This window comes from Aedes albopictus, chromosome 2, assembly GCF_035046485.1.
Source record: "Aedes albopictus strain Foshan chromosome 2, AalbF5, whole genome shotgun sequence".
Classification (NCBI taxonomy): domain Eukaryota; kingdom Metazoa; phylum Arthropoda; class Insecta; order Diptera; family Culicidae; genus Aedes; species Aedes albopictus.
Genome location: NC_085137.1, coordinates 374,265,058 through 374,292,994, shown reverse-complemented (window position 1 = coordinate 374,292,994; position 27,937 = coordinate 374,265,058). Strand labels below are relative to the sequence as shown.

Sequence of the window (27,937 nt, the reverse complement as noted above, 5' to 3'; positions counted from 1 at the left end):
CGCAATGCTAGTAAGACATAAGTTGAGAAGCTAGCTCTGTCTTAATGAGTAAGTAATGCCTGAAGAAGTAGAAAAAATTCTGAAAAATCAGTTTTAATTATTTTCTCAGTTGATTCGTTCTGCACCGTTCTGCCCTACTTAGCTCTAAACCCAAAACAATTGCAGATTCTAACTGCAGAAAGGCACGGCTAATAAAAAGAGCAGCGGGGTGGGCGGAATCAAAACAAAAAAAAAATCCACGAGCCCCAGGTGGTCGTCGGTAGAAGCGCGGTCCACGAGGCATTACAGTCAGTCGTTCCGACGTTCTCGCCCGTAGCAGTTCAAGTTCAGCAAGCCACCAGGTCGGCTAGCAGGCAGCACTAGCACACAGACCTCGTCCTCCCTTGGAAGACTTTTTCAACCAACTTGCAATCCGTGTCGTCAGTCGCTCGTTCGGTCGATCGGTTCAGTATTCGCGCGCGAAGCGTGGCAAGTTCAAAAGCATTCTAACCGTCAGCTGATTCGGAAGCATTTTCAGTCGGTCGGTGTTTGGTGTTATCTTGATCAGACCATTTTCCTCTGAAGTTTTCACTTTTACTTGGTAGTTTCGCTACTATCGCAGTTCGAGAAGGTAAGAGTGAAAGTAGTGAGAAGTGTGAATATTTGAACTTACGAAATATGCAAGTACCTGGTGCACTAACCTATATGTGGAACTAATGTGCAACGAGTTACTATTTGGAAATTTATTTACTGCGCAATTAAAAGTGAATCTTGAACTATCCATCCATGGCGTGCACAGGCTTGAGAATGAAAAAATGGAAGATAATCGTTGAAAAATATTTCGAAAAATTTAACGTGATAAGTGACAAAAAAGGAAAAGCAGTTGAAGAAAGTCTATGGCAGTTGCAGTTACACAATTGAAATCAGACTTGACCTCAGAAATCAGAAAACTATCTGACGGACAGTTCAACGATCAACATCCTGGTTCAATGCAAATTTGAAATAAATTTCATATTATTACTAGATTTGATAAATGGACATGTGGTCAGCGGGACTGTGCTGAAGCTGATCGGATGGATTTCAGTTTGATTGATGTATTCGTAAATGTTTCAGGATATTTGAAGATCTTTAAAAAAAAATACACTGAGATGTATGACATCATCACAGATCTATGTTAGATGTCATATAAATTCAATTTTCCAAAATCGTTACCTTTAGATTCTTTTATTATTTTCCTTAGAAAGCTGACTTCCTAGTTCAAAATTTGCCAAGTAGCCTTGGATGACCAATACTATTTTGCTTGATTTTTTATTTTCCATCGATGCTCAAAACTAGAGGAAGGATACAATTTTTGAGATTTGTTTATATACAATAGATATAAGGATGACACAAATTTCGATTTTCTCTTATGTCACCCCCTTCTCGGAAAATTTTTGTGAGAATTCCACATTTGGGGGGGGACACATATAAATTATTGAGGAATTTAAAAATTTTAAAGTAAACTTTAAGTCGTTGGGAAAATTTCTTAACAAATTTTACAATTTTGCCTAATTATTATGATTTTTTTTTCTCAATTACATTTTTTATTTATCATCCCCCCCCCTTGATGAGTCAACGAGCAAAGCGACAAAAGAAGAAAATGAGATTTATCCCGCCCTAAATACAGTTTTCAATGGAAACATATACATTATTTATCCTCTTACATCCAATCGTACGTAAGTTACAGCTAATTCAAAAAAAAATAAGAAAATGTTATGGAAACTTGTAAAGCGTAATTAGAGATAGTTTAACTGTTTTCGTCAAGCATGACGAATTATTTTTCACATATTTGAATTTTCAAATAACATTTTACAAGCTCCAAGTTTTAAATTTAGTTTATTCATTTTTTTTTCGTTTGTTATCGTTATACAGGAACAGAAAAATATTTAAATTTTACATGATATTTAGACATTGTAAATAAAATAAATAAAAATTCAAGAAAAAACAGTAAAATGCTTTTGAATATAATAAGCTACTATAGATCCGTGATCAATATTACTCTCAGTGTATTTTTTTTTCTAAAAGTCCTCAAACATCTTTGAAGACATCATTTCAATCCAACCAACCGTTTTCGTGTTACATTTTTTTGAAGAAGAAAATTAGGTTCTTCTCAATCGCCCTTTTCAAAAGTTGGGTCGATGATCATCAATGAGTCTGACCACTTCCATATACCCCGGAACCGGTTACGGTAGAGAACCCCAAGGGACACTTTTAGAATATTTTGCAGCACCACTGTTCTACGGCTCAAAAATCAGATTTTTTTGTCCAGAAGTCAGTAACTGTCAAGTGGATCTGACCACTTGGGGATACTCCTTAATCGGTTTCAGTAGGGATCCTTAGGGGACAATTTCAGAATTTCTTGCAACTCTGCCAGCCGAATGTTCAAAATTCATTTTTTTTTATATTCAGAAGATACTGTGTCGATTCAAACAATGGGTCTGGCAACTACCACATACTCCGGAACCGGTTTATGATTTTTCGCGCAGAAGTTAAGTGGTCTTAATTGGTCTCAGATGATACAAATTTCATTTTGAGTGTTTGTCCGCCGTTCGAAAATTCCAAGTGCGCGTTGGTTCTCTGCACGTAGGGTCCATGTTTCGTGCCCTTAGAGGACTACCGGTCTAATCAGAGTTTTGTGGATAGTTAACTTCGTGTGATGGCGAACTTTGTCCGATCGTAGAGCTTTGCGGAGTCCAAAGTAAGCTCGGTTTCCTGCCCAAATGCGCCCCTGATTTTCTCTGCTGGTGTCGTTGTCGGCCGTCATCAGTGAGCCCAAGTACACGAATTCTTCAATCGCCCCGATTTCATCACCGTCGACAGAAGTTCGGGGTGGCGGGCGACCAGACCTAGACCATCACCTTGCTGTAACCCTCTGTGAGATTCGCAAGGACTCGAGAGTGTCACTGATACTCGAACTACGTACATCACTCGATCCATCGTCGCCTTGATCAATCATATTTGTTTATCCGAGAATCCGTATTCGTGCATGATCTGCCATAGCTGGTTTCGATCGATTGTATTATACACTGATTTAAGGACAGACTTGTAAGAATCCCAAAATGGCCGCCACTATGGCCGACTTTGGCACCTACTCACGATTTCGAGGGCACAAATCTCTTTGTAAACAAAACCAGCGCACCTGAGCTTTTTATTTAAAGATAATTAAAAGTGAGCAAGAACAGAATAATAATCTACATCGTTGTTTAAAGCTTGCTTCTTAAGATTTGTGCGTCTGAAGTTTTGATACAACGTTGAAGCAAGATTTCAAGACGTTTGTCCTTAAAATCGATGAGCAAGTGATGTGCGGACACGTTGTATTCGCGACATTTCTGCACCCATGAATCCAGCCTGATATTGAACCATGAACTGTCCTGCAATCGATGATAGATGGCGGCATAAAATTTGAAAGAGTATCTTGTAGGCAGCGCTCAGTAGTGTCATCAAGCGATACTTTCCGCAATCCTCCTCAATCTCTTGGAGATTAGAAGCCGGAAGTCTTTCGTCCTGCGCACGTACTCCTAGATCTGTTACCGCGCCACCATCGGTGCTTGCAACGTCGCCATTGAGGCGCTCATTGTAATGCTGCCGCCACCTCTCGACAACCTCACGCTCGCTCATTGTCATTGATTATCTCGGCACATATCGGTTTGTGGCATAAAACCTCTGCGCGGCCGGTTCAGCTTCTCGTAGAACTTTCCAAAAAGTTACTCATGTATTGCTTATGAACTTGAAAGTACATATACAAGCTTTTGAATTCTCTTCAAAACGACATTGAAGTCGAAAAAAGGATCAGAAAAAAACTTACTTTGAACTTTAGGGCAGAGTTCAATCAAATTTTAACCAAACTCATGTTGAACTTTTGCGTGCAGTTTAAATGGACATATAACAACAACTTGAAATGCTCCGTTCCGAACTTGTTTTGAACTTGTTTTGAACTTACTACTCAAAGTTCTGATAAATATTAATTGTACCAAAAGTGAACTTCACATGAACTTCGGAGACAGCGGAGCTCGGAAGAAATTCACATTCAATTAAATCACTCGGCAGTCGAGCTCAGCAGCCACAGCTTGTGTTAATTTCACAAGTACACATTGTTTCACTATTATATTTCAACGTACTTACTTGAAATCCACGCAAAAAATCCGTATTTTGTGGCTCAATGGCTGCCCTCTCAGCGAGCAACTGCTCCACCTAGTGTTCCGCCGGAGTTTTTTTTTTCGGCTATGGCAAAAGTCTTCCAATTTTGCTGGATGTTTTCCATACCGTTTCACTTGTCGCGCAGGCGCAACGGTGATCGGCACGATCGTAGTCACTGAAAACTTATAATCTTTTCCGAATCACCGACATTGGCACTAATTTATTGCTTTGCACTTGCCTAAACTGCGAACCAAAACAAACTGTGTAAGTTCACAAGAAGTTCCACGTAAACTTCTTCCGAACTTTCGGCTTCAAAAAGTTTGTCTCGCAGAGTATTCCAAGTTCAGAGAAAGTTCACATGTGAACCTGATTGAGCACTAATAAATGATATCAGCACATTGAGTAAAATCTCTCAGTGCTTAACAACCCAAACATGGAGTAGTAGTTAGGCACCGGCTTTCAACGAAGATAACCCGAGTTCGATTCTCAGTAAGTAAAAAACATCAAAAATGTATTTCAAGGTAGTAGTCAAGTTGGATTCCGCATATGCTAATGTCTCTCAACAAAAAAATACTTTTGAGGACTAAGCGCATGTTTTTCATTTTATCGAAGTTTATTTTTAAGCTGAATAGCGTTCCTTTCAGCGGCACAAGTGTACTTTTTGTGAACTCAAGTTCGGTTAACTACTTAAAAAGTGAGCTGTATAGAACGCTAATTATCTTCCTTCGAATAGCTGATTAACCCCAAACATGCTGTTTTATCCGAACTTTTGGTTGCTTGGGTCGTGTGTCCTTAGCGCGGTACAGCTCTTCCATTGCTTCGCGATCTCGTTCTTCCTGCTGGCGCTTCTTTATCCGGAAGACTGAGTTATGCCTGCTCCGCGCCTGTCTGTAACGTGCCTCATTCGCTCTCGTACGATGTTGCAGCATTCTCGCATCTTCTCGTTTTTCAACTGCTCACATTTGCTGTCGTACCAGTCGTTTCTGTGATTCGGAGTCGCGAAGCCTAATGCTGTAGCCGAGGTACTACCTATGGCGGATCGGATGTCCTTCCAGCCACCTTCAAGTGTAGCTGCGCCAAGCTGCTCTTCCGTTGCTAAGGCCACTGCTAACTGCTGCGCGTAGTCTTGAGCCACTTCTACGTTACGCAACTGCTCGATGTTGATCCGCGGCGTTCGCCTTCGACGCGTGGTGATAACTGTCGAAAGTTTTGAGCGCATGCATACAGCGACTAAGTAGTGATCCGAATCTATATTCGCACTGCGGTATGTGCGGACGTTGGTTATATCCGAGAAGAATTTACCGTCGATTAGAACGTGGTCGATTTGGTTTTCTGTTTGATGGTCGGGTGATCTCCAGGTGGCTTTGTGGGTATCTTTGCGGGGGAAGAAGGTGCTTCGGGCTACCACGGGAGGCTGCAAAGTTTACGCATCGCCGGCCGTTATCATTCGATACGGCGTGCAGGCTGTTTCGCCCGATTACCGGTCTGTATATTTCCTCCCTTCCTTCCTGCGCGTTCATGTCGCCGACAACGATTTTCACGTCACGCGGCGAGCAACCATCGTATGTTTGCTCTAACTGCGCGTAGAACGCTTCTTTCTCGTCATCAGGTCTCCCTTCGTGTGGGCAGTGGACGTTGATGATGCTGTAAGTGAAGAAACGGCCCTTAACTCTCAACATGCACATCCTTGCGTTGATCGGCTGCCACCCGATCACACGTTGTCGCATCTTACCCAACACTATAAATCCTGTTCCCAGTTCATTGGTGGTGCCACAGCTTTGGTAGAAGGTAGCCACTCGATGCCCGCTTTTCCACACTTTCTGTCCAGTCCAACAAAGTTCCTGCAACGCCACGATGTCGAAGTTGCGGGGATGTAGTTCGTCGTAGATTATCCTGTCACATCCTGCGAAACCTAGTGACTTGCAATTCCATGTTCCAAGTTTCCAATCGTAGTCCTTATTTCGTCGCGTGGGTCTTTGCCGATTGTATCGAGTCGTATTTTCTCCTATGTTATTCGCAATGGGTTTTTTTACGGGTGGCTTATTGGGCCTACGCCAACACTCCTGTCTTACCGTGCCAGTTCTGTTTAACGTCCCAACCAACACTGGGACAACCACGCTGATGGGGCTACCACCTTGGATCTAGCTGGGCGTGGTGCAGCGTTTCTTACTCATCCGCTGGATGCCTGAACAGACGCTGTTTGAGCCGCACCTGCTTGGTGAACAGACGCTCGGGTCATACGTGAGAAAAAATGAAATTTCTATTAAAACATATTTATGGACAGCTCCATAATCAAATTCAGACTTCTTTGCTATGGTCTTGTTGATTACCTGCATGTTAACCAATCGAAAATACGGGCAATATAATACATTAATACTTACGTGATTCGAAAATATTTTTCAACGAAACGTCAACTTGAATCAACACTCAACAACCTATGCACGCCAACGAGCGCCCCATCGCCTAACCATGTGCTATTAATATAAATCCGCTTTTGTGACATGCTGTTAAATCGATATATTACACTATCATTCTTTTGGTCAAATAGTTTCATAAGAGGAAATCTCTTCTTACCCCTCCCGCGCGTCCGACGTCATCATCTGCCAACTTTAATTCCGTCCGTGATGCGTCCCCTAGTCCGCAGTACCAGCACGATGTCGCTCGTACCGGTGCACTACCGCAGCTGGTGGGACGACTGGGATCTCCCGTTGTACTCGCGCGTGATGGAGAAATCCATCACCGAGGAAGTGCTCAGCGACGATCCGCTCTGGTGGCGTCATCCGCCGATGCCCCCGCTACGCTGGTCCAGCCTGTGGCGCCCCTGGAAGTACTTCACCCTGCGGGACGTGGGCTCCCGGGTGGACTCGGACCGGGAAAAGTTTATGATCGAAGTCGACGTCCATCAGTTCGCCCCGCACGAGGTCACCGTGAGGAAAACCGACAAGTACATCACCATCGAGGGCAAGCACGAGGAGAAACGGGACGAGCAGGGTTACGTCGCCAGACAGTTTTCGCGCCGGTATCTGCTTCCAAGTGAGTATAGAAAGATATAACGTTGGGCGTGTTTTGTTGTTCAGTTTTGGCGTAGGCACCGCCACGCTTTAGTGATAGAGGCATGTATAGAACGCGGGCGGGTAAGTTTTCTCAGTCACGCAACACTTGAGCGAATAATTCGTTGCAAAATTTCCAGAACTTTATACGAACCGATTAGTAGGAAATCGGTTAGTGTCTCAACAGACGATTGTATTATGGTGATGTAAGTTTTGAATATTGGGCATGCAAATAGATTCGATAAATCTACAATGACTATTTTTATATTGAAGAAAAGTTTTGCTTCTTGTTCAAATTACACTTCCCGTCATAAAAATGATCTTACCAAACGAATTACAATTTTAGATGATCCAAAATAAAATGTAATCCTGGTGTTCTGCGATCATTTGTTTTTATTATTTCTTTTTTTTGTGAATTCTAACTATTGCTAATTCTGTGCAATGCGATCAATTGTAATTTACTAAGTACAATGCACAAATAATTAATAATTACAATTATTAAGATGTAATTGTAATTTACATCTTTTACCGGCTTATCAAACTCTCTTCTCGAACGAATGTAATCAGTTTTGTACTTTTTCGCCCTCGAATGCTTATCCTTTGACAGCGTATCTCGATTGCCACTTGCCATTTTCCTCAGTGTCAGTTATCCACTCAACAAGTGGTACCGTAATATGGGGGGAAGTTGATTATAAAATCAGGTACAATGCATTTGATTCCAAATATGTATTTTTAACATATGCACAATGGTTTATTTTCCCATTTTCACGCTCTTAATTAATAGCTCGAAGGATTGAGGAGACAGAGCAATGGTGTCTTCGGCAAAGTTAACGGGAATGACCAGCGCCATCTTTTGACAGTAAGCGTTTTCGGATCAATCCCCCTAAAAGTGAGGTACAAGATCAATTTTTTTTAATTGTTGAGATAGAGGGTTAACGTCTTCGGCAAAGTTGTAGCATTTTTGATTCCAAACAACTTTCCTGAAGACGTCAATGTTGTAATTTTTACTCTAATGGAGATAGAGACCTGTGTTTGAAAGTTAACCCCAAAAACACGTTTTTTAAGTAAAACATACATTCGTTGAATTTTTAGACCCATACAATGTTCTGCAAAGTTGTATGAATCAATAAAATACGCAACTTTGCCGAATACATCAAAGCTGTAAGAATTAAATGAGACGAGTTATGGATGAATTTATGATTTTTTTCATCCACTTTTAGGGATAAATATCTTTCTTAGGGGCAAAAAGGTGCAGCTGTGGATACCCTTATCACAAAGTGCATCTATAGAGCTTTCAAATAAGGGTCAGTTTGTTCGTCCACGATCGTCTACTCAGGAGATATTGCCATAATAAAAAATCTCCTTACTACGATTTAATTGCAATCAAATCTACTTTGACAGAAAAATTCATGGCTACTATGATGAAATATAAATTAAACCAACTTTCGTCTTATCTTAATAAAAGTTCATTGTGTTGACTTTCTTCATATAAAATTTCAAATTGCTTTACAGAAGAACTCTGTTGGCTCTGTGAGAGCGTATTAAACCCCGATAAATCCTAATATTTTATTCAATGAATGGGATTTGTACTAAATAGTGGAAATCTTATAAAAAGGCAGTGGAAAACGTTTTTTAGAACAATTTTGGTATTTAAAACATTCAGGACTGTTGCGGAAATTCGCTTAGAGAAGGCTATATATTATTTGATCATAGTAGCCATGAATTTTTCTGTCAACGTAGATTTGAATGCAGTTAAATCGTAGTAAGGACATTTTTTATTATGGTCATATCTCCTCAGTAGACGATCGTGGACGGACAAACTGACCCTTATTTGAAAGCTCTATAGATGTACTTTCTGATAAGGGTATCCTCAGCTGCACCTTTTTGCCCCTAAGAAAGGTATTTATCCCTAAAAGTGGATGAAAAAAATCATAAATTCATCTATAACTCGTCTCATTTAATTCTTACAGCTTTGATGTCTTGGGCAAAGTTGCGTAATTTATTGATTCATACAACTTTGCAGTACATTGTATGGGTCAAAAATTCAACAAATGTATGTTTTACTTAAAAAACGTGCTTTTGGGGTTAACTTTCAAACACAGGCCTCTATCTTCATTGAAGCAAAAATTACAACATTGACGTCTTCAGAAAAGTTGTTTGGAATTAAAAATGCTACAACTTTGCCGCAGAGGTCAACCCTCTATCTCAACAATTTAAAAAAATTAATTTTGTATCTCACTTTTAGGGGGATTAATCCGAAAACGCTAACTGTCAAAAGATGACGCTGGTCATTCCCGTCAACTTTGCCCAAGACACCATTGCTCTATCTCCTCAATCCTTCGAGCTATTAATAAAGAGCGTGAAAATGGGAAAATAAACCATTGTGATATGTACTGAATGGACTTGCATTAAGTTCCGTAAACGAAATTCTTACAAAAAACTGCTACATATTGTAAAAAATATCCATATGCCTAAATTTGAAAACTTTGAATCCGGATTGAAGTTGATCAACCATAATAGGGAATCGCGCCACTTGGGCGGTGGCTTCTATTTTCGTCTGTTTATTTCCGCTATAACTCAGTCAAATTTGAACCAATTGCAACAATTTTTGGAATGCGGTGCGATAGGTATAGTATCTACCCGTGTACAACATTTCAAGTCAATTGGCTCAAAATTGACTGAGTTATAGTGGAAAACAGACGAATATAGAAGCCACCGCCCAAGTGACGCGATACCCTATTCTAAAAAAGGAAAATTATTTAACAAACAAAAATTGATAATGCTGAATCTGAATTAGTTGTCTGATGTAATTAATATGTTGAAAATAAAGTAAAGCACAGTAAGTTTCAGTGAAATAAGGATTGCAAGCCTAAAGGGAGACAATTTCTTTGAAAATCGTCTTAATTTCTCAAAAATATGCTATTTTTGAATAAAATTTATATGTAACATAAACTTGTACTCAAAGTCATGTATATTATAACATACCATGAATAAATAAAGGTGTTTTATAAGTCATCTGATATACAATGCGTTGATGGAAGGCAATTCTTAGAATGACAGTCTTTCAACGAGGCACATCCAGAAAAATCGATATTTTTATGGAAAATCTGACATCATTGGCATAAAAACCTTCAAAAATTCTTTAATTATATTTCCCCAATAGATTCATGACAAAAGTTCTTCCATTGAAATAAAATTATAGCATTCTCAGCGGTTGAAGGGCGTGGATCCCATAGCGATCAGCTTCCCTCCAGATTATGGTAGTCAAAATACGCGTATCTGTCAAAGAATAAGCGTTATAGGGAAAAAAAATAAAATGTACAAAACTGTAATTTACAATTATCACAGGTAACAGATGTTTATCCTAGAACAAAATTCATCTCAAAACCTGTGTAAAAGCTGTGAAAACAAAATACGTTGCTCACATATTCCATCTGTACAACGAATTGTTATCTGACAGGGATTATTTGCGATTTTCATTTATACTCAAGTTGCGCCATCTCTAAATGGTTGCCAATTAGGTTTTCTTATAGAAATGACGGTTGAAAGGGTTTACACACATCTCGTATGTTAGCATGAACGTCTGTTATCTGTGCAATTAGTAACGCGTTCAGTAAAGTTGAATATTGTAAAATATCTCAACTCCATTTTCAACGAATTATATAAACAAACCGAGCCAACACGAAGTCGTATATTATGTAGAATAGGATGCTAACGTGGAGGTCATATGGGTACACGCTTCCATTTAACCGCGTGTAAAGTGTACGCTTATCGCTTCCACTTTAGCATCCTATTCAACAGCATATGCGATCGTGTGTAGGCTGGAAATAGAAAGTTTTTTCATTCTTTTAAGCGAAACCCATTCTTTCACTTTTTGACGTTCTGTGCCTTCGACTGTTTGTCCTTTCGACGTTTTGGCATTCGACATTTTGGCATTCGACGTTTTATCGCCCATCCGAATACAGATTCATCCGCTAGGTGGATCCGCTAGTATGCCTTAGAAGTTCTTGTCTTTTATATCTCGAAAATGCCACGTAGAATAATTTCGTCTTCAGCAAAGTAGATCGGGACTTAAACGGCCATTCGTCAACTAGTTTATTCTATGTTCACTCACGCACTAGATGGCGCTATTAAGTCTTCTTCTTCTTCTTGGCGTAACGTCCTCATTGGGACAAAGCCTGCTTCTCAGCTTAGTGTTCTATGAGCACTTCCATAGTTATTAACTGAGAGCTTCCTCTGCCAATGACCATTTTGCATGCGTATATCGTGTGGCAGGCACGAAGATACTCTATGCCCAAGGAAGTCAAGGAAATTTCCTTTACGAAAAGATCCTGGACCGACCGGGAATCGAACTCGTCACCCTCAGCATGGTCATGCTGAATACCCGTGCGTTTACCGCCTCGGCTATATGGCTATTAAGTCTTAAAATTTTTTGTTTCTCGATAATTAAAATACATGAAGAATTTCGTCTTCGGTGAAGTTGATCACAATATCAAGAGCTGTCCGTTTATGAAATAATTGATCTCGAGGTGCATTTTCTAAATGTACAAAATCTAATACTTGGGCTGATTCATTGAAAATTACAAGTTTTGAAAGAGGTTGACTTTGGGTCAGCTTTTTTATTTTTTAAATTGCTTACCATAATGGCGAAATAAGAAAATATGGATCTATTTTATTACAAGCCCACCAAGTATCACGACGTTCTGAGATCCACTTCATTGGTTTCACGTATTTTACTTCCAGTCAAGGATGGGAACACTCACTTGCAGAGAGTTACACTCACTTGATGTTTTCTCAGCTCAGAAGCGTGCAATCAAGAAATGATGTATGGACGACTTTTGCCTTGTGGTTTTGTCTAAAAGTTTGCTGAATAGAGTAGGGGTCGCACACGCATACCGAAGTCATGAAGGAGCTGCGAAGGCAACTCTCCACGAGGTGAATGTAAATTACACTCACCTCGTGGAGAGTCGCTTTCACAGCTCTGTCACGACTTTGATATGCGTGTGCGATATCTACTCTATTCGGCAAACTTTGAGACAAACCCACAAGGCAAAAGTCGTCCATACACCATTTCTTGATTGCACGCTTCTGAGCTGAGAAAACATCAAGTGAGTGTAATTCTTTGCAAGTGAGTGTTCCCATCCCTGCTTCCAGTAGTCGCCGTTGTAGATTCGCAAATCTCTATGGAGATCAATTTGAAAGTACACGCACAAACTACACTAAAACCTCTTTTTATGCATGTTTATTTTATGCACTTTTAATTTATGTACACTCCCGTTCAAAAGTTTGGGGTCACCCCCTCAAAAACATGTCATTTTTTTAGGCCCATATCTCCGCCAATTTGCGTCGGATTTCAAAACCCTAGGTTTCATTCAAAAGATAATAAGTCAAAGAAGCTTTGAACATGATTTAAAAGAAACTTTTTCAAAAAAATTTGAATGTAAACTTAACCCAAAGTTGCCAAATTTTCAAAAAAAATGTATATAAACTTACGACAGTGTCGCCAGTGTTGGTATAAACTCAAATTCTCAAATCTCATGCTTGAGTTGTTTCAAGCGCGATTCTTGACTCGCCAAACTCACCGCCGAAAAAATCCTGCATGAATTGACTCGCGATTTCACTCATTGCTTTATTTCTTGGTATTCTTATTACTTACGTCGATGTTTTTAGGATTATATGATAGAGCAAAAACAAACCTATCGTACAACAACATTAGATGCCGTTCAAATTGATTTGGGTTCGTTTTACAAGCGAACGAGATTTCGGCGCTTGACTCGTGAGAGCGAGATTTTGCATGAAAATCTCGCGCGTGAGAAAATGATTCAGAATCGCGCGCGAGTTTGCTCACGCAGGAGCGGTTTATGAGTCTGCTTTGAGTGTGATTTTACCAACACTGGTGTCGCTGGAAGTTGGGTCGACCAAATTTTAAGATGAGAGCGGTAATATGACCCATTTTCTATTAGCTTTCAACTGTTTTTAACAGAACTTAGCTAAAAAATCAAGAAAAAAAAAGTTATTAAGTAAATTAATCCTTGATGTCATCGACCAAAAGTTTGGGGTCACCACTCAATATGATGTATCGGCCAAAAGTTCGGGGTCACTTTCGTAAAACATGGAAAAGTGATTTGGTGATATCTTCGTCAATTCAATAGTTCAATTTTAATTAATTGGCTCATTTCAAAGATAATTAACTAAATTTACGTTTGATGTCTTCAACTTAACGTATTTAACGATTTTTGTATATAAAAATGTTATGTGAAGTTAGCACATTTTACCAAGCTTCAAAAAATGAGGCAACTTTACGTTAAGTTTTAGTATGTAAATTTCAACAAATATGTGTGTTTCAATGTCTATGCAGTAAGTATCATTCATTTTGTTTCAAATAAGCCAAGAAGAATTAAAATTGAATGAAAGATGACAAAGATATCAACAAATCACTTTTTCATGTTTTACGATAGTGACCCCAAACTTTTGGCCGATACAGCATTTTGAGGAGTGACCCCAAACTTTTGGTCGATGACATCAAGGAATAATTTACTTAATAACTTTTTTTCGAGATTTTTTAGCTAAGTTCTGTAAAAAGCAGTTGAAAGCTAATAGAAAATGGATCATATTACCGCTCTCATCCTAAAATTTGGTCGACCCAACTTCCAGCGACACTGCCGTAAGTTTATATTCATTTTTTAGAAAATTTGGCAACTTTGGGTTAAGTTTACATACAAAATTTTTTGAAAAAGTTTCTTTTAAATCATGTTCAAAGTTTCTCTGACTTATTATCTTTTGAATGAAACCTAGGGTTTTGAAATCGGACGCAAATTGACGGAGATATGGGCCTAAAAAAATGACATGTTTTCGAGGGGGTGACCCCAAACTTTTGAACGGGAGTGTACCTTTTTTCTGCCCTGCATAAAAAGAGGGAATGTTACTCAGAACCAATATTATGCATAGGAATATTTAATAATGACGGGAACTATTGCCACGGTGGCCAAGGAGTGTTACAGAGGTGAGCAAAGAAAGGTTACAGGTTCGTTTTTGGGTGTTTTCGAAGGTCTCATGTGCGTTACATGGGGTTCGAGTGGGTTTTAGGGGGTTTCGGAGTCATTTCAGGAAGTCTCAGAGCATTTTAGGTTGGTTTCAGAGGCGTTTATAGGGATTTTGGTTTTGGAGGATTTTTTGAGGCATTTCAGGATGTTTCAGACCATTTTAGGCATGATTCAAAGGCGTTACGGAAGCGTTACGGAGGAGTTTTCGGGGTGTTCGGAGCTTCTCAGGTGCGTTACATGAGGCGCGAGGGCGTTTAAGGGGGATGTTGGAGGCATTGCAAGACGTTTCAGAGCATTTTCGGCGCGATGCAGAGGCGTTACTTAAGCGTTACGAGGAGTTTTCGGGGTGCGAAGGGGTTTAACCTCCCAGTCAACACACGATCGCATATGATGTTGAATAGGATGCAAAAGTGGAGGCGATATACGTATACTTTACACGCGGTTAAATGGGAGCATGTACGCATATGGCCTCCACTTGAGCATCCTATTCAACATCATATAAGACTTTGTGTTAGCTGGGCTTCCAGGACGCGCGCCATCAAGCAACCGAAACTACACCGCGCTCGCGCTGTATACGAAAAGCGAGGTTTTTTTGGTGGTGTTGTACTTTTTACAACAGCGCGCGCTGAAGGGTTAAGGGGGATTTTGAAGGCATTTCAAGGCATTTCAGAGCAATTTCGAGGGATTCAGAGGCGTTACGGAAGCGTTACGGAGGAGTTCTGAGGGGTTTCGAAGCCTCTTAGGTGCGTTACATGGGGTCCGAGGGGGCTTAAGGGGGATATTGGAGGCATTTCAGGATGTTTCAGACCATTTTCGGCGTGCTTAGGAAATGTTACGGAGGAGTTTTCGAGGGGTTTGGGGCCTCTCAAGCGCGTTACATGGGGTCCGAGGGGATTCAAAGGGGATTTTGAAGGCATTTCAGGACACTTTAGACTCTAAAGTTTAGAGCATTTTTTGCGGGATTCAGAGGTGTTACAGAAGCGTTACGGAGAAGTTTTCTGGGGGTTCGGAGCGTCTCAGTTCCGTTACATGGGCTTCGAGGGGGTTTAAGGGGGATTTTGGAGGCATTTCAAGGCGTTTCAGAGCAATTTCGAGGGATTCAGAGGCGTTACGGAAGCGTTACGGAGGAGTTCTCAGGGGTTTCGAAGCCTCTTAGGTACGTTACATGGGGTCCCCGGGGGATTTCAGGGGGATTTTTGAGGCATTTCAGGAAGTTTCAGAGCAGACTCTGAAATATCTTAAAACGCACCTCAAACCTTTTGAAACGCCCTTTAAAGGCTCCTGAGATCCCTTGAATTTCCCCAAAGCCCCTTGGAAGGCCCCTGAAACCCACTTAATACTATTAAAATACCTCAGAATTCCCCGTAATGAAAACACAAACAAACCTTGACAGATCACCCTTAAAAGGCTTTTCAAATCTCCCGAAACAACCCCTTAAAACGTCCCCGAAGCCCCTTGGAACCCCCTTTTTAGGCTCTCTGGAAACTTTCTGGAAAGCATCTCAACTGCCGAGGAGCAAGACCTGTTCTCGCGAACTAGATTCTCTAATTAAAGCCCAAACTTAATTTATGCATAAATTCCCCTCTTTTTATGCCTTTTTTAATTTATGCACATTTTTAATTTATGCAGTTACAGCCATGTGAATAAAAAGAGGTTCCAGTGTATTTCACATAAAATTTAAAAAGATCGATTACAGCAAAAGTTACAATAAATCGTATATATTTAGCTATTCTGGTCTTCCTCTAATTGCAAAAATTTTACTACCTCTAGTGTTAGATGTTATCTGAGATTATTGTCTTTGCTGACCCATGAGCTAACCGTTTATCAGGTTATTGAAAAAGCTGCTATTTAATATACCGGATGCATGGCTTTGGTTCCCTTCTACTTTTGACTACTTCCAGTGGGACACCCGGAACCGATTTCGGGACACGATTGGTTTCCCAAACATGATCTGAGATTTATTTTATTTTTAACCGTTCATCATGGTACCGTTAAAACCATTTGATATGTCGTATGTATGAGTTTGGTTCTCTTTTACATTTGACCATTTTCGGAGGGACACCCGGAATTGGTTCCGGAACACTACCGGTTGTCACAAATATGGTCTGAATGCTTACCGTTCATCGGGCAATCTAAAGAACCGTGATTTGATGTGCCGCATGACACGGGCCGTTTAATGCTTCCAATCAGCTACAGTAGACGTTCGATAACTGACACATGTTTACGTTTCACTTAGCGAACGAAAATTCGATAACTGCAACGCCTGACAGTGTCAACAAGCCGTCAATTGACGTTAAATGAACGAAAAATTCATTCGACTGTTCATTAGGGCTAACATGGCGCACCATGTTGACGTTTGGCGGTGCGATAACTGCAAATTTGTTGCACTTACCGGACTTTCAGTTAAAAAGCATTGCAGTTAAACCGTTTGCACCGACCGAACGACTACTGTATTCGCTTTTTGAAGGAAGCACGACACTAGCTTGCGGACTAGCATACAACGCCCAGTGGTACTGCCGAAAACATTTCCGGACATCTTCGGCGGGAACCCGCGCCTCCCATCACGATGCGACTAAATGCTTGGTAACACTAGCCGGACGACCACGAAGCCAAAAAAAGGTTAGTTTTCATATTTGGCCACTTTCGGTCGGACACCTAGAACTGGTTCCGGAAAAGTACTGGTTCAGATATGGTCTGAGACTATTTTTCTACTTATCGTTTATCAGGTTGTAGAAAATGCCGTGCACAGACATACATACATACAGGCATCATCTCAAATCGTCGAACTAAGTTAATAGGTATATTTACCTCGATCCTCTAAGCTATCTAACATTTTTTTTTTAATTTGAGTTAACATACATATTGCCTTTCAGTACACTTTGGTGTACGAGAAAGGCTAAAAGGTTTCCTTTCCATAACCGCAAAACATGGCTCCAAGCACTATAAGAACATTGAAAATTCAGCATTTTTTAAAAGACAATCAAGTGTTATAAACTCAATTAAAAACAATGTTTGAAAATATGAAGGAACTTTCCCGAAGACATTAACAATCTATGGGTAAAACTAAAAGCTTTGGCGTAGAACTTTTATTTCAGATTTGTGACCATTGTGCAACAGCTGTTGTTGGCACAACACCTATCAATGCAAAATGTTTCATGCTCGCTGGTGCCACCTACTGAAGCAAATACGTACAAAATTATGTAGGACTGGATAGTCCCAGAAGGTCTTCTGAACAACTTTGTGGAAGATATTAGCCTGCCTATATGGTTTGTTTCTCAACGGTAATCGAAAAAGATACGGATCTAAAAATAGATCACTGGGCGCCAATCAGAGGCTTAAAGGAGGTTTTGAAAAGGTTTTGGTGGACTTCAGGGAGTTCCAAGAGTTGTTTTTTTATTCCTGTTCGGGTCTGTCACTGCGACCAGTTTTTAGACATTACTCGTATCCTTAGTGTAGTGCATGTCGCATTACTCAATTGCCATTGAGGGGCAATAAAGTATCGATGTTGATACAGTTTTTGTTTTGTTTTCTTATATGCTTCAGGAGCAATAGAGAAAACAAAACAAGAGTACTGATAATTAGCCATGCATCGGAAACCTAGCATCACCCTTGTTTTACTGCTAAATTCTCCCCAATAAGAAGTTTAGAACCTGGGTTTAACATTAGCAGCAATACCATTCCAATATTGGAACATATGTTCAGTAGCGTGGGTCATCGGAACCGTTTTCTCAGATCAAAGCTTTTTTGGTTCCGTTTCGGGTCCTGAGTATCTGTGCAAAGTTATTGCACGATCGGTTGCGTCTACACTTTGCGCATTGCAATTGAAATTTGTATGGGATTTTGTATGGGAAAACATACTTTTTGAATTTTTGTCATAAGTTGAAAAAGTTTGTCTGAAACTTTTTAACCGAAATGATGGCCTAGGATATTCTGAAAAACTTTGTTGAAAACCGCAAAGCGATCCGATGCTTGTGAAAATAGTTCTAAACAACAAACCGCATGCATGTGTTTATGTTTTAACATGTAAAGGAATAACAATAGCAACAAAATCATGCTGTTTCGCCAAGCAATTCCAACGCTATAACTTTTTTCATAAGCATCAGATCACTTTGCGGTCTTCGACAAAGTTTTTCAGGACACCCTAGGCTATGTTTTCACTTTATCGGTTACATGGTTTTAGAAAAATTCAAGTTTGTTATGAGAGAAATGCAAAAAAGTGTGTTTTCCCATGTAAAACTCCATACAAACTTCAAACGCGATGCGCAAAACGTAGACATAACCGATCCTGCCCAAATTTTGCACAAATATTTGGGTCCTGAAATAGGATCAAAAAAGCTTTGATCTGATGGGATTCCATTGAATTTTTCATTTTTCCATATAAACGATGACCCACTCTAATGTTCAGTAATAAGGATGCTAGTATGTTCCTTGCATACCAGCACTTACTGTCTTTGAAGAGTTAGTACATACATGGATCCCTAACCCGATTTGATGTCCTTTGCATCAAGTTTAGCCTCGAACGGCGAGGTTTTTAACTATCTACAAATTAAAGTTGGTTAACTTAGTTTTATTCAGAGACCGTAAGCTACCACGATACCAGTGACAAGGACTATATACTATGATTCCTTGAATTACCAGAACGCATATTCCAAAATTGGAAAAGTAGGACGACACTAGGTTTCGGTAGATTTTACTCCGTAACGCAACACGCAAAAGTGATCTACCCACGTTACGGGCTCCGTTAACGATCGAGCATCTTTGAAACTCCCTCAATCATTCATCCACAAGCACGGGTCGCCTGACACCTTGGATTGGGGTTCCCTGTTTGGTGGGCTTTTACCCCTGGAACAGGGGGTCCGTAGTGCTATTCTAAGCCGTCAGCTACACGGGCAAGAGGTTTCTGGAGGTTTCTTGAGCGCCTTGGGGGGTTTCTGGAGAATTGGGGACTGTACGGGAGTTTCAAAGAGTTCCAGGGAGTTTCTGGAAGTTGTAGAGGGTTTCAAAAAAATCCGTCGGAACTCCGGGAAACTTCAAAAGAGACTTGCTGGGACGTGTGGGATTTCTGTAGAGACGGGTTGAGGATACAGTAGTCGTTCGGTCGGTGCAAACGGTTTAACTGCAATGCTTTTTAACTGCAAGTCCGGTAAGTGCAACAAATTTGCAGTTATCGCACCGCCAAACGTCAACATGGTGCGCCATGTTAGCCCTAATGAACAGTCGAATGAATTTTTCGTTCATTTAACGTCAATTGACGGCTTGTTGACACTGTCAGGCGTTGCAGTTATCGAATTTTCGTTCGCTAAGTGAATCGTAAACATGTGTCAGTTATCGAACGTCTACTGTAATACGAATTTCAGGGGGTTTCGTGGAGTATCTCATGGGAGATTCAGGGGAAGCTTCAGAGAGAGAGAGCTTCAAGGGAGTTTCTGGGGACTTAAGGGGGTATCAGAGAAAAACTCTGAAAAAAATGCGTTAGTTTCGTGAATATTTCAGCAGAAGTATCAAGTAAACATTGTTTAGTTTAAGCTATTTATCATTGAAAACGATGAAAGTTTTGAAAAATTGCATCTTAACCAACCTTACTCTACTATTATTTCTTTCTTTCATACCTACAGTTGGCTACGATGCAAACCTGGTCGTATCATCCCTCTCTTCAGATGGAGTCCTGACCGTCACTGCCCCGAGAATCGGCCTGCCAGCTCCGAAAGTGGAGAAGTTTGTCCCCATCTGGCATACCGGAAAACCTGCCATCGAGGATAAGAAGTAAACTTCCTCCGCAAAGTCGTGAGCCGAAGAAGTCGAATACCATCATCACGAAAGTCAACATACACCAAAGAACGAGCTGAAAAAAAGCAAAACCATCAATACCCATAGCTGTCCAGATCGCCGAATCGAGCAATGCCTGAATTAAACCACACAACCTGTCCTCTCTTCCTACCTATTTGTCAAACTCATGGAACATGAAAAGGATATTTCAACCGATTGATTTCTGTTTCGTTTTTTTTGTTGATGCTTCCATTTACCATTGTTTCAGGTGTAGTGAATTCGTATTGTTGATCGTTGTATTTTGTTTGTTCTTTTTCCCTCCATGGTTGTAGATTTCGTATTGGGTTCTACCTGAATTAGATTTGTTGTGGCACCTCACTGTTCTGACTCCGACACTCACCTTGAAAAAACCGCGACAGGCACCCGAAAATAAGCAGAGAATAAAAAGACCAGCTCCCGCTCACGTGGCACGATACCTACGAAAAACCCAATCGGGAAATTATTGACAGACATCAAATCGAGGTCACGTTCCGATACACAGACAGCAGACAGCAAACAATAAAACGCGAACTTCAACTCATCCAGACACCAAAGATTACGGCCACCATGGTGGGCCCTCGGAACGGAGGGCAACGGATTCGCCGTCGTGGTCGAGATAGATTTTTAGAATATCATCGTAGTGATTGAAAGTGACTAATCTATCGTAGCTGGCATGTGGCACAAAATGTGATTCAATAATAGTGTACGTTATAGATGTGAAAATTTTATCGATACCTACAATTGGTTGAAAGTTAACAAAGAGGAATAAACCGTCACGTTTTCCGAAATACATCACTCAATAGTTTTAGCATTTTTGTCCTAGTGTCTATCACAGTCAACCTAGTTTTCCTTTCAAATGGAGCTGGTTAGATCTGAATTAGAGTCATATTTTCACAGATAGAATGCACTCTTAGAAAAAAAAAAAAAGAAAATCATGTGAATTTAAGTTCAGCTGGATGCACATAAAAGGAGCAGCCCGTTTCACGCAAATTTACGTCTTCTATCACAAATAAAAGTTGAGCTAGCAATCGCTAGAACCAGTGTTGCGAATACTCACTTGCAAAAAATTATACTCACTTGCTTCTATCTCAGTCTAGAAGCATGCTATCAAAAAATGATGTTCAAAGGGCTTTTAGATTGTAGTTTAATCTAAAAGTTTACTGAATAAAGTAAAGCTCGCAGACGCATACCAAAACCGTGAGAGAGCTGTGAGCACAAGGTGAGTATAAATTTCACGAATTTTACTCACCTCGTACTCACAGCTCTCTCACAATTTTGGTATGCGTCTGCGACCTTTACTTTATTCGGCAAACTTTTAGATTAAACTACAATCTAAAAGCCCTTCAAACATCATTTTTTGATAGCATGCTTCTGGACTGAGATAGAAGCAAGTGAGTATCACTCTTACAAGTGAGTGTTCCCAACACTGGCTAGAACCGAATCGACAGATAAAACATAAATATAAAATATTGAACAGGAATCGAACACTGGTCCGCCGATTGAGAGGCACGAACTTTACCTCTGGGCCGCACACGCAGAAAATGACGCCTGTTTGAATTAATAAAACGCATGGTTGATTTTCAAACTGAGAATTTACTTACTCCAAAGTTATATTTTTTTGTTCTTACGTTCTGTTAATAGATTAAAACAACCAATAACCATCATTCCATGTAACGTTAAAAACTTCATTTGTTTCTACAAACTGGGGACCACAAGCAGGGCCTGGAAGCACTCACACATCTTTAAAATTCTTACCTCAACTTCGCCACAACGAGGAAGGTGTAGCAAATCCACCACCGCAACTTCCAAGTGCAGTCTTGGCCGTGATGGATAACGCGCAGGTACTCAAGACAGCATCCACAAAATGATGGTCGGTTTCGCCTTTTTGTCTTTTTTTTTTTATCCAGTCTACTTTCCATCCGCTTGTCGAGTGTCTAAAAAATAGATTTCCAAGCTGCCGCAGGAGCTGCCGTCACCAACACAATCACGTTCTGGCTTTGTTAGTTGCAAAAGTGCTGTTGTTTGAAACAATCCATTATTTTATGTTGAAACTACAAAATCTCAGTTTGGACTTACAAACTGTCAAAAATTTCGTCAAATGAAAATATTTGTATTATCAAACAATGGAACAGTTTAGTTTAAACTAGAAATCAGTTTGTCGCTATAGCAAACTGAAAAATCGGTTGATTTGAACTGGAATTTAATTGTGTTTACAATTTATTTCTCTGCGTGTACTGAACGACACACAGAGTGATATAGATTTTGACAATATTTGCTGAAACTCTACTGGTCATCAATATGAGTACCGATCTCTAATGATTGTTTATCAACAACTCCCTTCACAATTGCGAATATGTATTGCCAATTTTTCATATGTTGGGTTATTTTGGTTGCTTTGACAAGTGATGACAGAAATCAATGTACATTACAACCTAAACTCGGACGATCATATATGAAGCCGTTGAAACGAGATTGATAAAAAGCACTTAAAATTTTACGCAGTTCACTACAGGGTGCGTGCGGTAATTTTGCACTAACCTTCAAACAGGAATATTTCATCAAAGGGTTGCAATAAAAATATAAATCCCACATCATCAAATGCACCATATTTCTAGTGAACTGTGAAAAATATAAAACCATTAATAATCAAAAACGTGGTGGTATGAGAAAATATTTTCAGATCCTATGTTTTACACTAGCGCGCCCAATAACATTTCGGGTTCTACTATTTGTTGTGTAAATAAGACGAAATCAGTAAAATGTAATGTTTAAAAGCCCAATAATGGTACACGAGACGTAATGATACAAATATGCTTCAAAAATTATAATTTAAAAAATTTTGACGTGGTGATTTTAACACATTATCGAATAGCATCAATAAAAACTGGTTGTTTTTTCGATACACTAAGTCTAGGGTACAACTTTTTTTTTAGCAAGCATCGGATCACTTAGCGGTCTTCAACAAAGATGTTCCGCATAGAATTCCCTATAATAATACTAAAAATAAGGGTTATTGAACGCTTCCAGTGCCATCTAGTGGCAGAAAACTAAAACTATGCCATTCCTGTACATATTTGTACCAGTTTTACCATATAAACTTCAGACTAGTCGAGCGATACCTAAGACAAGACCTTATCAATTCAGCTTAAATTTGTGCTGTAGCTTATGGGAGTCTAAAACAGCAAATTGAGGTGGTCAGACTTAGGATATTTTAGTTTTAAATTTTCTCATAAATGTTTCAGCAGCCCTAGTAGAATACCATTGCCCAAATTAGAATTTTCGACTTCTTCCATTTATTTCTCCGCTAACTTCCATTCCAGCGAGGTAGTTTATTGTGAGTAACAAGCCTATGGAATCCCCCAACTACACTGAAAAAATCAACTTCATAGCGTTCTTGACAGCTGAGAAAATGCAGATAGTATGCAGCTGCTCCATATATTTATACTCAAGTTGTTCGCATTTTCGTCTTCTCGAAACCTCTTTTTCAAATTTATGGGATATTTTTTGAACGGCACACATAACGATGATACCATTGGAGCTGCTCGTACAAAAATATTCTAGTTTTACCTAAAATAACACAATTGTTGACCAAAATATAGAGAACAACACTAAAACGGACTTGCAGTGGTTCTCAGGATCGTTCAAAAAGGTTATCGATATTAGGACCACTTTTTTCTTCCTAAATCATTGAAATAATCACAACCCAAGTAACACACATGTTATATAAAAGTTACGACAGCGCAAGTTTTGGTTGTATAGAAGTTTATTTTACGTTATTTCAACACAATGTTAGAATAACGTAAAATAAACTTCTATACAACCAAAACTTGCGCTGTCGTAACTCTATTATAACATGTGTGTTGCTTGGGAATTGTTCGCGAAAAAATCATTTAGTATAGATCTATTGTCGAATTATTTTTAAAACGTGTTGTATGATTACGATATGATTTAGTGCAAAAATATCTCACGCACCCTGTATATGAGACTATCTGACCCCATTTTAAACGTTAATTCACCTCTGTGTACCCACCGTAAAATGTATATAGAGGGTCTCTGAGAATATACAACGTCTTGTCAGCCAACATTGTATGTATCTGAAGTGATACATTGAAATAAAACGTAGGTTATCGATTTTTTCTAATAATTTATGTTGTTTAAAAATTTTGGACCACCCTAACAGCAAAATATACACAATTATAGATAATGTCAATGCCAATACATGATAGAAGAACCCACAAATCAAAAGGTTGATCAAAATCTACGTTCAAAAAACACATCGTGTTAGCTCATTATCGATAACTTTTTACAAGCTTCCCACAATCAGCAGATTTCAAAATTTTGAACAACCCTAATGTAGTAAAATCAAAATGTATGAAAAGTTTCATATCAGAAATAGGTTTAGAGCACTAAAATCATCATAACCTGTGAATTTTAGCCATTTCGGTTAACATTTGAGGTTTTGTCGGACCTTTGTATGGAGGCCCACCACTGCACTAAGGGCCAGAATCGCAATCTAGCGGAACAAAATTAATTACTCCAAAACGAAGCATTTCCGGCACATGGTATCTTCGACAAAGTTGCTTGACATCAGCAGGGGCATCTATTCCTAAGAACGTAGTAGTTCGAAAATCGTCCGCATAGGTGGCGCCACCATCTAACTTCTTTGTTTTATGTCCTAGAGACTTAGCAAAATAAACAACTCTTTCTCAGACGTCAAAATTCCACAGCCTACTATTTTCGAGTTATTTTAAAAATAAAATACATTCAATGAAAAACTAGTTTTTAAGCTTATTTTGACATTTTTACTAGAAACCATGTGAGTTTTTTTTTTTTCCTAATGCAAATATGTCAAACCAAACACATTGTATGGATATATATTTAATATTATCATTAAAAATTTAAAATTAAAATACAAATTCGATAAAATAGTGTGAATTTCAAACCTTAATATCTCACAAAGCGCAAAAAATCGCATCTTCAAATTTTCAGCAAATACGAAGCAATACTAGGTGAACATATTGACAAAAATTTGGAGAGGTATTTTTGGGTGTTTTTGAGATAATAGCTTTTTAGTAACACCATAAATATAAGTAGTGCCAGCGTGTAACTTTTTACTGTTACACATTAGAGAGTTTATGTCTCCGAGAAAGTTGTTCATTTTGACTAAATAAACAACTGTTGCTTAGACGTCAAAATTCCACGGCCTACTGTTTTTTAATTATTGTATATAAACTAGATTTTATTGATAAAAAATGTCAATAAAACACATTTTGATGCAATAGTATGAACTAATTTTTATTGTTTTTATTTTTACGATACATAGTAGGTCATGAAAATGTCAGTTTCGTGGAGCTCTCTAGGACATAAAACAAAGGCGCCACCTATGCGGACGATTTGCGAACTACTACGTTCTTAGCAATGATGTCAAGCAACTTTGTCGAAGATACCATGTGCCGGAAATGCTCCGTTTTGGAGTGTTTAATTAATTTTGTTCCGCTAGATTGCGATTCTGGCCCTTAGTGCACTGTGCGGTGTGCTGAAACAGGATAATTCAGTAACAAATTTTGAAAACGACGTATAATCAATGCTACACCATTGATTATACGTCGTTTTCAAAATTTGTTACTGAATTATCGAACTTGCATGAATCTAAAATCTTTTTTCGTTAAAAGTTAGCCTAACACGGTTAAGGCTAACTTTAAACGAAAAAAGATTTTAGGTTCATGCAAGTTCGATAATATGACTATTTCAACACACCGTGCCCGATAATGTATACTTCTTCACCAATCACATCTCATAGCATTATTGAGCGAACACAATCCACTATCAAAAGAGCAACTGTGGATGATTCGAGATCACAAACCTATACTATTGATTATATGTCAATGAGTAGGCCTGCCAATCATTGAAAAAAGAACAAGAAGCATCTAATCACTCTTTTTAATTTATACATACATATATTGCAATAACAATCTATATCTTCACCACTACTACTATTGCTCTGTAACAATGGACAAAGCTTATTGATTACGCGTGGCACGCGCTCCCCAATCTCCTCTACTTCACCCCACTGTTCGACAAGCTCCAGCGTCGTCTTTTCATTAAATTCCAGCCAACTTAAACCCAACCACGCCCGTGAATGGTTATTGTATAACCTTCAAAAATATTTGTAGCAGAACTTTTAAATAGTTCCGTTTGGCGAACAAAACTTGCTGTCCCATTCTCAGCCGAGTCGAGGTCAGCCGGGGTTGCAATTCAAGCGCAGGTTGAAGAGCATTTCAACGACCACCACACCAATGAGGAAGTCACATTCCTCGATAGGTACTCCGAACCGGCGACGATGCAATGGAATTCCCATATTCCCTCGTTTCCACGCGGTATTAACAACAATAAGCACCGGCACCGCACTGGTTCGCGAACGAGCATAGATTTGATGTACATTTAAAATAATAGTCCACATTACAAGGAGGGGTGGGGCGGACGTCGGACTGTCAGCTAGGCATGAGCATAAGTTGTTATCGTGGGAAAACCGATAAAATGGAACATTGCAAATTGTTCGCGGAGTTCTCTGGCCGTCGTTGCACGTCGCGGTGCTCCTCCCAGTCACCCGATGCCCAGCATTTCCGGTATCACGGGCATCTCCATCACCCTCTGCACCGGAATGCTTTTGAACTCTGTCGGAACTGAAAACTATTATAAAAGTGACGCAACACGATGATGGCCAAGTATCACAACGTAATCATTTTGTTTCATGATTATTTTTGCGAAAACTTGTCAGTTTTTAGCTTACCGAGTAGGTATCGGTAGATCCTTTATCTACCACTAGTACAAAGGTGGAACTGGTATTGGGAGACCCCCGCCAAAATAGCACGGAAAGCATGAACTGGTGCAAATTATGGCAACAACTGCCTGGTGGTAAAGACGCGAGCCTTGAGAAATCAATCAGAGGAACTACTAATGCTGTGAAAGTTGAAAGTTTGCGGTTTCCCGTTTCTGTGCCTCACCAGGATCGGGTTGTGTGAACGAATTATGCAGTCGCAGTTGAGATTGACAGCATTTATGTTTTACTTTGTTTGCGCGGGATTTGATGGAATTTCCTGCTGTGAAAGTCGGTCAAATTTGGTGCATCGACATTTCAAGGAACGGTGGAGGAAATAAAATTCACGGAGAACATTGAACTGTCCAATATTGAACTCGTGCTAGTTTTACGTTGCATGCGTGTTCAAAATGTTACTCCTCGCTTTCACTGTGCCACGTTTGGCAGTTTTCTAGGATTGGAAACAATATTCAGGAAATCTTTATGAAAGCGAATTGAAACTTACATAAATTGGTGTCATAAGTCATATTTGAACTGAACTACCATACGTTGATCAACGCAAGCTGAGTGAAGTATGGGGTCCACGCTTAGAAGGTATATAAAACTAGCACTCTTACATAAAATTTTTCGAAAGTTTTAATCATATTTAGAACGACGCAGATATTTTTGCCTTTCTCGTACACTAAGTGTACTAGAAGCTATATGTTCACTCCAAAAATGACTTTTTGATAGGAGGCCCGGAGATTCGAGTCACATATACCTATCAACTCAGCTCGACGAATTGAGGTGATGTCTGTGTGTGTGTGTGTATGTGTGTGTGTATGTGTACAAACGAACTCACGTCACTTTTCGGCAGTAAATCTCAACCGATTTTAATAACCGACGGTTCATTCGACGCGGAATCTGGTCCCATTGTTTGCTATTGAAAATGGTTCGGATCGGTCCAGCCGTTCCGGAATTATGGCCATTTAGGCGTTCCGGATCGGTACCCCAGGAAGGGGCTAGATATGAAAATGCAACAAACCCACGCATGCGACACATCAAACCATGGCATTTTCGATAATATG

The 27,937-nt window shown here is 39.6% G+C and overlaps 1 protein-coding gene across 3 annotated transcripts; it reads left to right on the top strand.

Annotated features, from left to right (window-relative positions):
* Positions 1-221: 221 nt before the first annotated feature.
* On the top strand, positions 222-20,848 carry LOC109425735 (protein lethal(2)essential for life). Of its 3 annotated transcripts, none has more exons than XM_019701060.3 (4): positions 222-610; positions 6,704-7,188; positions 19,864-20,011; positions 20,347-20,848. In XM_019701060.3, the coding sequence occupies exons 2-4, from the start codon at positions 6,780-6,782 to the stop codon at positions 20,372-20,374; spliced, it is 585 nt and encodes a 194-aa protein (XP_019556605.1). In that variant the 5' UTR covers positions 222-610; positions 6,704-6,779; the 3' UTR covers positions 20,375-20,848. The 3 variants fall into 3 exon arrangements, with proteins under 3 accessions (XP_019556605.1, XP_019556606.1, XP_062708949.1); XM_019701061.3 differs by having other exon boundaries at positions 223-610; positions 6,793-7,188; XM_062852965.1 differs by lacking the exon at positions 222-610 and adding an exon at positions 640-659 and having other exon boundaries at positions 6,793-7,188.
* Positions 20,849-27,937: the final 7,089 nt, after the last annotated feature.